At 31.3% G+C, this 10,755-nt stretch overlaps 1 protein-coding gene across 3 annotated transcripts in view; it reads left to right on the forward strand.

Annotated features, from left to right (window-relative positions):
* LOC123302334 (rho GTPase-activating protein 27-like) overlaps nt 1–5,612 on the forward strand; it is a 39,601-nt gene extending 33,989 nt beyond the window's left edge. For 2 of the 3 annotated variants that reach the window (XM_044885223.1, XM_044885222.1), the window contains exons 6-9: nt 1,653–1,821; nt 1,887–2,056; nt 4,503–4,750; nt 5,181–5,611. In XM_044885223.1, the coding sequence (XP_044741158.1) occupies nt 1,653–1,821; nt 1,887–2,056; nt 4,503–4,750; nt 5,181–5,364 (771 nt within the window). In that variant the 3' untranslated portion in view covers nt 5,365–5,611. Of the gene's footprint in view, nt 1–1,652; nt 1,822–1,886; nt 2,057–4,502; nt 4,751–5,180 lie in introns of all 3 variants that reach the window. The other variant, XM_044885224.1, reaches the window with a different exon arrangement.
* Nucleotides 5,613–10,755: the final 5,143 nt, after the last annotated feature.

The following is a 10,755-nucleotide window of genomic DNA, read 5'->3' on the forward strand; positions in this document are numbered from 1 at the left end:
AATATTAAAAAATAACAAGAAAGGTAAAGAAAAAAGAAAAAAAAAATTCGTAATAATAAAAATAGAAAAAATAAAAAATAAAAAAAAATATCAAACACTTATACCAGTCGGTCTTTTGTTCTTTTTAATATGTCATTCATATATCGTCCTACACATTTAGTATTTGATCCGGATTCTTCAACCCAGAATCAAGTATGGTTACCCTCACATTCTCATCTGTACCCTGGCAGTCCATTAATAAATGATGCCCCGATTCGATGCCATGACACAGCACACACACTCTTTCACCATTCACTCTGATTATATTCTCCCAAACATACCTTCCAAGTCGAAAATTGGCAAATACTCTCTTCGCCTCTCTACCAGCAACTGTTAAATAAGGTGCTCCATATTCAAAATGCCCAATAGAGTTGAATAATTCTAGAGAGGGCTTTAACTTAACAGACTCCAGAATTTGTTTTCGAAATGAGTTTAGGAGGCATGCTTTAATGTGATTTTTATTCGTGTTAAATGTGACGATTTCATTATTAATCAATGACATATCAATATCGTACGTTCGTATCCACTTATTCAATTTCTCGTCAATAATAACTTTCATACATTCCTTTTGCAAATGTTTCCCTTCTGCTTCCTTTAATCGAACATAGTACATTATGCATTGCTGCATAATATATACGTCAATAGCATTTCACCAAGTTCGATTAAAGTTGCGTCATTAGGGGCCGATTTACCAATACCTAGCAATTCTTTAAAAATACCACACAGAAACACACGGACACTGTTTTCAATTTTGGCTGTTCCCCACACTTGTGCTCCAAATGAAACAATTGAATTAATCATAGATTTAATCATCTTCATGACTACATCTAACAAAATTCTAATGCAACAAGTTTAACTAATTGCTATATTTCAATAATTTTAACTGGACATGTACTATACCATTTACATGTAAAGAATTGAAAATCAGTCATAACAGCCACTTTTACGCCAAAATTATCCACTGCAAGCGCTGGCGTCGATTTGATTGTCCCTACCATGACTACGCACCCAACGGATATATGTAAGTATAAATTGTATATATGTAAGTTACACGGACAAATAGAAAAAATTTTTACTTGTATTACAGCTTCAGTGATGTACGTGGTGTACTTATAAATATTATGATAATTGCAACTCTTCCAACTTTTTAAATCGATATATCTCAGAAACGATGGCTCTTGGGGGAAAAAGTATTGAGACAGTTTTTATATATTAATTATCTCATCTTTGCGTCTGATCCAATTTTATGATAAAACTTACCGTTTCGCCGAAAATTTAAATTTTAAAATTTTTTCCACGCCTCAGATCCATGAGGACTTTTTAGATTTCATTTATGAAGGTGTTTGCAATACTACCAAAATTCAACCGGGTGCGAATAATAGACGGTCAAAAATTTTCATAACTGTACAAAAAAAAAAAACATTTTTGTAAAGTGCTACCATAAACGTCAAAAGGGCAGATAAAAAATTAAGTTTATTGTTATAATTTGTTACCGGCCCCGCGATTTAATTTGCTACGAACCTCATGCTGGTTTAAGTCGGCACTGCCTGTTTTCGATCAGTCTATTCAAATTTCGAAAAGAAAATTTTTATTTAGTTTTTTATTTGATACAGATAACTCCTATCACATCAACAAGGCCTCAAACATTCATCGAAGGATTACAAACATCGCCAAAAGAACTTAATTTCAAAGATCAAAAACGTATAAAAACAAAATTAAAATTATTCTTCGGTGGACGCAGGCCATCGGTTGATGACTTAATTAAAAACGGTATTTATAAAGGTACAATATTTCGATGAAATTGTTTAAGAAAACCTAATTCGTCATTTTCTTTTTGATTATTAAAGATGAACCAGTGTTTGGTAGTGAATTAAATTTATTATGTGATAAAATGGAACGACCCAAAGTACCAGAGTTTGTTAAGGCATGTGTTAAAGCCATTGAACCACATTTAGAAACAGAAGGGATTTATCGTGCTAGTGGGAATTTATCACAAATACAAAAAATACGATTTGAGGTAAGTATCTATAATTATTGATTAGACGGTCAAGCAGTATTGTTATAGACACATACCGCCTGTAAAAAAAATCGGTCTCCTAAAATAGGGTATTATCGTTAGTCAAAAATAAATCATGAAATTTGAAAAAAGTTAAAATTTATGTAAAAATATACTTAAATATTCTGATTTCGAGTCATAAAAGCACATTTTTCTTTTATAATATTAAAATTAAAAATCGTAATTTTTAAACTGTATATCACGTGACCTAAAACGCGAGCAAGCCTTGCTGTGATGTCTTATCGGTATGATATTTATTATAATCAGATGTCTATGAATATATCTGTCAAACTTATTTGTGTTATTTCGTATAATGATATCGATATTACGTCATCAAATTGGATGCCCGCGTTTTTGACAGTTAAAAAAAGGTTTAAAATTTAATTTAAGTTTTTGGCAAGAAAGCGTGTGTATTTTTCCGAAATAAAATTTTTTGTGGCGTTTTATTAGCAAAATCAACATTTTGAAGTACTTTTTCAAAAATAGTAGAATACCCTATTGAACGATATTCTAAAGCCAACTTATATCTCTACAACAAACCGTTAGATGGAACATTGTGCTAAAAAACCACAAAACTTTATTACATATATTTCGAATATACATGCTGTCTATTTATATATTCGAATCTTCTCGAATATACTTGTCATTTGCAAAAAATATTTGCAAGAAATTTGAAAAAATTTTCAATGATTTCGTATTTAAATAAAAAAATTTCCTAAACAGTGGCGGATCCACCCGTATGAGCATGATGGGCTTGTCCATCACCTAAATAGACTTATGATTTAATAAAATAAAAAAAAAAAAAATTAAAAAAAAAATGAATCGTTTCAAATAGTTAGTCAATTGTTCCTAATTTTATACTAAATCCCCATCTGATAATTTTTGGAAGAATATTTATTTTGTTTAAAATCTTGTAGATTTCAAAAATCGAAAAAAATCATTACGAAGTCGGTTGAAGACTACTTTCGGAAATCAATTTACATACCCCTATTAGATTTCGTTTTCAATGATTTGGGGCAACCATTGTCTCCGGAGCAATGACTTTGGGGCAACTCGGCCAATTTCAGTTGGGAATTTTACTACCAGAACCAAATGTCGGTGTCAAGGGCTTGAATATCGATGTCCGGACGGCGGACAGTGAAAAAAGTGGTTCAGATGAACCGGCGATTCATTAATGAAAGTGAATGAACGGTTCTAAATGAATAATGACTCTGAATGGCCAAATGGAAAACTGAATGTGAAAGAAATGCCACCATACGAGAGTCGGTAGCTCATCTCATTGAAGCATGCAGAGAGATCGTTTTCTATACTTCACGGGACAAAATCTTGGTTGCGTGCCTCAATGGGACACGAAATATTAGTTACGCTAGCTCTCCTAAACACCTGGGTATCGATGACATTATCAACGTTTTCGCGGGAATAAACGAAAGCTTGATTTTGTTATTTAAGTGAGCACCTAAATAAAATTATTTAATGTAAAATGTATACTGGCGTTTAATTTAATTAGCAGTTGTAAAAATTTCATCAAAATTGGTTCAGTAGTTTAGAGTTTAGATGTGACGACACTGTGATGTGTAAACAAATGCACATTTATTTTGTAATTTTTGGGAGCGAACAATCTAGGTTAGGTTAGGTTAGGTTATATTGGCTGTCCACGAAGGAGACACTTAGGCTATAGAGCCCATTGTGATATCATAAATGTGTTTTACCACCTTTCCGCTGATAATTTCATTCATCAGCTCCTCAATTTCAGAGGCTGAGTGCACCTCCGTCACGCATATACCATGCACTACATCAGCCCATCACAATTACTAATTAAATCAATTTGTTGCGACGGAGGGAATCGAACCCGCTACCCTAAGCATACCGCGGACGGAATTGGTTACGCCTTAACCAATTAAGCCAATAGGACGAACAATCTAACATCTTACAGGCTTAATAAATTCTCCACGTGGGCAAATACATTGTTCAAAATATTGGTCAGGGCGTCATATATTTTGTAAGCATTTCCTTTGTAGAAATGAAATATTTCGATCATGAGCGAGTTCATACTCGCATTCGGTCGATTTTCGAGTGGATGTGCCGTTCATCACCTTTTTTGAGGGCTGGATTTGCACCTGCTTCTAAACATATGTCTTTTCAGGGTAGAAACTTCTCAGCCCTTCAACCCCCTTTTTACACCATAAAATAATATTTATAGCAATTTTATTTGAAGACATTTGATGTTATTTGACAAAAAACAAAAATCTTATTTCAATAAAAACTTCTAAGAGTAAAAAAAAAAAACATTAAATGAGGGAGAAATGTGACTCGAGTGAGTGAGGAATTCTGTTGCTCACGAGTTTCTTGTATGTCTATAAACTACTTCGAATAAGCAGAAAATTAATTTCATTTACAAAAATTCTAGGTCGATCAACATCGTTACGAAAATTTGAATGTCGAAAAAAATGATATTCATGTATTAACTGGTGCTTTAAAATTATTCTTTCGTGAGCTTAAAACTTCACTAATTCCACCGAATGAATATGATAGCTGTATGGAAGCCACCGATTGCCATGATATTAATAAAACTGTTAGTCAATTACGGAAAATACTTAAACGATTTCCAGATTCCCATCGGGATACTCTACAATTTTTAATGAAACATCTACTCGAGTAAGTTTGAAAATTGAGTTAATTGTTTTTTTAGAAGGAGTCTCCCAAAAACTGTGTAACGCTTTTGAAAGAGAAAGGTGTGGTTTTGGACCGAACCAATACGGTAATATTACTCATTTGTCTAAAAAAAAGTATTTTTAATAATTTCCTACCGAATTATCCACCGGGTATCTACACTTTTACACGGGATCCTGAAAAAATTTTCCATGCAAAAATTAAGCATGCTCAATGACGAATTTTGCCGGAACTAATACTATTACGTATTGCTGAAGATGACATTGTATGAGTTTCCACCATTATCCATAAACTAAAGCAGGTTTACGAGGTCGATCACCACCCTGAAACGGAACCTTAAAAAGCGTTACCAGGCTTTGAGATGCCTTTGAATTTTAAATATTTAACTATAATTTTAATTTTTTTTTTAATCTAGTGTTTCGAAATACGAAAAGGAAAACCGCATGGATGTGCCAAATTTAGCTACGGTTTGGGCACCAAATTTATTAGAGAAGCATGTGACATCATCATCCAAAGACTTTAGTATGTTTGTGGATTGTACACTTCAAATGAATTTAATTAAGACATTCTTAAATAATTATAACGATATATTTAAATAAAAAAAAAAAAACGTCCAAAACGGTTTTCGGTCCAAATTACATAAAAAAAAAACCTTGATGACTTGCGCATTTAATGAATTACAATTCATTTTAAACGACAACGAAAAATTATTCATCTTATTTCGGCTTGCTGCAGATCGTCAAATAAATAATTGTCAAATAATTTGGTCCAAAAATTTCCAAAAATCATTGTGTATACTCAAAAGTTTATGATAATTTTTATATTTGCATTTATTTTTCAAATTTTATTTAAATTTATTAAAATTAATTTATTATAAAATTATTATGAAATCATAATCCAGGCAAATTAGATATTAAATAAACTAAAAAAAATAAAATAAGCGCGGTCCTTCCCGGTTAAACCAGTCCATCCGGGTCAAAATTTACATTGCAAACAACATATAAAAAAAAAAAAAAAAAAAAAAAATTTGATTTGATGCAAGGTCCAATGTTTAAGCTTATTTAATAAAATGTTTTTATGTGTACAGTGTTAAATAAGGTTTCAAGGAGACCCGAAAAATTTTTCCTTATTATTTTCGTGTCTGTTTTGCCTGGATTTAAATATTTTTATTATGAAATATTGTAAACAAATGTTATTAAAATTATTGCAATTAATGAATTTGAGTGTAAATTTGTGTATAAAGAGAAAATTTTATAAATGTCTGAGAAATTGCAAATCAATATTAATATTTCCTAAACCAATTTATAATTGAAACTTTTCCCTTTTTTATTTTCACTTTTTATACCATGTAAATGAAATATATTAAGGTATACTAAGTTTAGTCCCAAGTTTGTAACGCTTAAAAATATTGATACTATGAACTAAATTTTGGTATAGGTGTTCATAAAATCACCTAATTAGTCCATTTCCGGTTGTCTGTCTGCTTGTCTGTCGTCTGTCATCACGATTACTCAAAAACAAAAAAAGATATCAAGTTGAAATTTTTACAGCGTCTTGAGTCTTGGGTCTGTAGGACGCATCTTGTAAACCGTTGGAGATAGAACAAAAGTTTAAATGTGAAAAATGTTCATGAACATGAACATTTTTTTGTAAACATCACTGTTTACCAACTAGGGCGCAAATTAGATGCAAATTTTATAGTATGTATTTTATGGGAATACTAGTTATGAATGTGTGGCTATCTAAAAGTGGATGTCTTTCTTTACTTACGTGTCGTCAAAAAACAAACGATTGCATCATCAATACTGTCTATACATGATATTTCAATAATTAACTCAGTCAATTGTTTGTTTTCACTTGTTTAAAAGTAGAAATATAACACTTTTCAGAAAAGACGTGTGACCTGTGGCGTGCATTAGCACCAAAACTTTTTCTTTTACAAAGTGTTGAACTTCTAATAACATTGACAACACTTGAAGTTTTAAGAGTATTTTAAGCTCAAAGTAAGAGCTGGTAGATCCCAAAATCGACAAAGGATAAGAAAGTTACATGCCCGCGAACATTGTGTATTTTTAACGAAACAAATAACGAATCAAATCTGTATTTTTACCGAACTTTATGCATTGTATCGTAGGTCTTCGGTAAAAAAAAAACAAACATTTCTAAATAAACTTGCATTGTTTTAATAAATGTTTTTTTTTCTTGTCCGGTACTTTTGAACATCCCCAGAGTCTATGTGAAATTCAGGGTTGTTATCATTAGGCGAATTAATGTTATTAAAGCAGGGGGTAATTTCAGCAATTTGGGAGGGTTCCCATAATGCAGATTTGGTTAGTGTCAAGGATGTTTTTTTTGAGGATGTCAATTTCCTAGTTCGCTTTCTCCCTTTTTTATGCCGAAATATTTTTTTACGGATTTTATAGATCTGAATTTCTGTAAATCCTCTCCAAATTCTTCTAGAGGGTTAAAAATCGGTATTAAAGTTGGGCTTATACCAATGATGAACTTTTTTAGGTGTCAACTTTCCACAACCACCACCCTCCCCCTAATCGCTCTTTTATGTAGAAACTACTATGACCATGATATTTTATGTTTTAAAAAACTGGAATATATATAAATCCCATTTTAATAATGAGCATCTTTTATTAAGAAATATACAAGGAGAGGGAAATATGACTTTATTGATGGATTCTACTGCACACGAGTTTTTTTTCCTTAATGTATAATTGACTTAAGGTAGTATGGGTAAAATATAAAAATAAACTACAGATAGCCCTTTATTATATTAAAGACTAGCTGTGAACTACCCGCTTTGCTGGGCAACATCCCCACTTGCACCCCTCCCTCCACACTTCCTTGCGTGGGATAACAGTTTTGTAATGTACACGTCATGCTCTTTTATTTGATACCCCACTTAGGTATATTTGTAAATATTCGATAATTCCTTCCCTCTTTCTCGCTTCACCTTTCTACCCTCCGAAGGTTAAAAGTAGATAAAAACAATAGATCTTTGATGCTGGTTTTATATCGTGTCAATATTTGAGCTTAATCGATGCACAACTTTTTTAGTTTTTGAAGCATATCCCTTTCAACCCCTTACTCTACTATAATATGGATGTATTACACATAAAAACCTTCCTCTTGAATCACTCTATCTATTAAAAAAAACCGCATCAAAATCCGTTGCGTAGTTTCAAAGATTTAAGCGTAAAAAGGGACATAGTGACATAGGAACATAGGGACATAGGGACATAGGGACAGAAAAAGCGACTTTGTTTTATAATATGTAGTGATAAGCATCTAAATAATGTTTTATTCAAGTTTGAGGATGCCTTATCGACTTTTTAATGAAATATTGAAAATTATAAATGAACCAAAAAAAAGCTTAAAGTTTAAAGAATTTATATATATAAAAAAAATACATGTTATCGATCATTATCAAAAAATATTAACGATTAATCATAATTCACATTGTAATTTCCGTATGTTTCATTATGAGTATGATAACTTTAAAAATCATTAACAGATATCGTTGACATCGGTTGACAAGTTTAATTAATATGTCACAAAAAAATTGTTTTATAAAATAGACAATCGACTTCGAATATTTTAAAGAACCATAACTCAGCGCTTTTAATCGTTGTAACGTTGCCAAATCTATTATTTTCATTATGATACAGAAGATTTCTATAGTATAATATGTCGATAATATAGGAATTATAACTACAATAACTAATCAAATTAATTGTTATAAAATCAGTTTAATTATTATGATAAATTATGGTAATGTGTGTATTAAATTTTGTACGCTATTTAAAATTTCGAAAAAAAAAGATCGTCTGTTCACAATCCATACTACCTTAAGTTAGATACCATCTTTAATAATATTGACACAAAGTGCAATTCTAAGATAAATAAATAAAAGAATTATTTACTTCTACAAATAAATTTTACATTAGTGTAGCAGTGAAATACTTGAATTCAAAAAAAGAGTCATTCAATTGAATGTAAAGGAAGCCTCAGTTTTATACCTAATAAGTAAAAAGCATTTAACAGCTTTCTGAACTTATGGATGCGGCAGGGTCCGATCTAGCTTTTTAGCCGCTCCGGACAAAAATTATATCTACCGCTTCTTACACTCATTATAAAATCACCATGTACAATCTTTTTTTAACCGACTTTAAACAAAAATGGAGGAGGTTATCAATTCGACTGTATTTTTTTATTATTTTTTTTTTTTTTATATTTGTTACCTCAGAACTTTTGACTGGGTGAACCGATTTTGATGATTCTTTATCTGTTTGAAAGCTGGTGCTTCCCGTTTGGTCCCATTTCATTTTGGTACAGTTCTGACAACGGTATCCATGAGAAAACCATAAAAGTCTTAAATTTGCATTATGTATGCACGACAAAAGGACGAATAACTCAATATCACTTCGATGATTCTTTTTTTAGTGACAAGTTAGTGAGTGTACTTTAGATTCACTAAAAATCACAAAATAAAAAAAAACCTTTAACAAAAAGAAAACCAACTTCAAAAGGAAAACTTTTCCAAAATATATTAAAATGCACTAAAAAGTAAAAAAATAACGATAATATAATGTAGTTAAAATTATTGTTATTTTTGGAGTCGGTGTCAGCCAAGGAAACAGCTCTGACAGAACAGTTTTCTACATTAGCTTGGCTGACACCGACTCCAAAAATAACAATAATTTTAACTACATTATATTATCGTTATTTTTTTACTTTTTAGTGCATTTTAACATATTTTGGAAAAAATTTCCTTTTGAAGTCGGTTTTCTTTTTGTTAAAAGTTTTTTTTATAATTTGACATATGCTTGAAACTCGATAAATAAAGTTAATCGAGGGAAATGCTTCAAACGAAAAATATTAGTTTCAAGGGACACATTTTATACCGGCATCGAATTTTATCCGAATTTTCAGGTTCGATTAAAATCTCACACTGATTCATAACTGAAAAACATTAGATGAACGCTTTAAATTAGAAAGTTGTTCATTATGAATACGCAAACATTTTTTGTTTGAAACATTTTTCGTAAACCGAAATGTTTAGACAGTAATTGATAACAAAAATCTAGCTTTTTATGCGTTTGTTAATTCAATTTGAACCAAAATGCTCTTTACAGAAAAATGAACCTCTCTTATTGGATTTATTGGAAAATTTTTTTCGAAGAGTGTCTAGATTTCGCAGAAACAATTTTGGGTAAAACTTTTCAGTCCGTTTTTGCCTAAACTGTACGGTTTGCGGAAAAATGTTTCGAACAAAACTTAAAGTGTTCATCTATCGATTACCTACCAGTTATGGAGTAGAGTGATCTTGAAAACTAAGGTCACATTTTATGCCTGCGTAAGATGTGCGCAGACATTAAATGTGACCTAAGCCAACACTCCCAATATTTTTTGATGAAAGCTTTTTATCGATAAAAGTTATTTTCTAGTTTCAAGTATATGTCAACTTAAAAAAGACACCTTTTATACAAGGTATACTAATCGTTAGTGTCCGACCGAAGGTTCGGTTTCGTTCAGTTTCGGCCAAAAAATCAAGTTTCGACAGAAAATCTGCCGAACTTTCGGCCACACCGAAACTCTGTGTTCGTGAATTATCGCGCGTCGTTCGGCTAACTTTGAGTGAATTCATGTCTGCTGTATTTGCCGGCCAGTCCAGTGTAATTTTGTTGTGATTATGTGTTGTGTGTGCGTTCTTGGATTGGGTTAGTTGGGTAATTAATTTTAACCACTAAAACATTGAAACAACGGACTGCTATCGCTATGATTTAATTGTGTGTGATCTTCAGATACTTGTTTGTTAATTTTAACTGTGAGGACACACGGTATGTAAACAATATTCATTTAATTCAAACTCAATTATTGTTTTTTATTTGATTTAACACGTGTTAACTGTCTGTATAAGTGCAAAAAATAAGCCTAATTTCAGTAAACAATCAATTTTTAGCATATCTAAAAAAGTT

Source organism: Chrysoperla carnea, chromosome X, assembly GCF_905475395.1.
Source record: "Chrysoperla carnea chromosome X, inChrCarn1.1, whole genome shotgun sequence".
NCBI lineage: Eukaryota > Metazoa > Arthropoda > Insecta > Neuroptera > Chrysopidae > Chrysoperla > Chrysoperla carnea.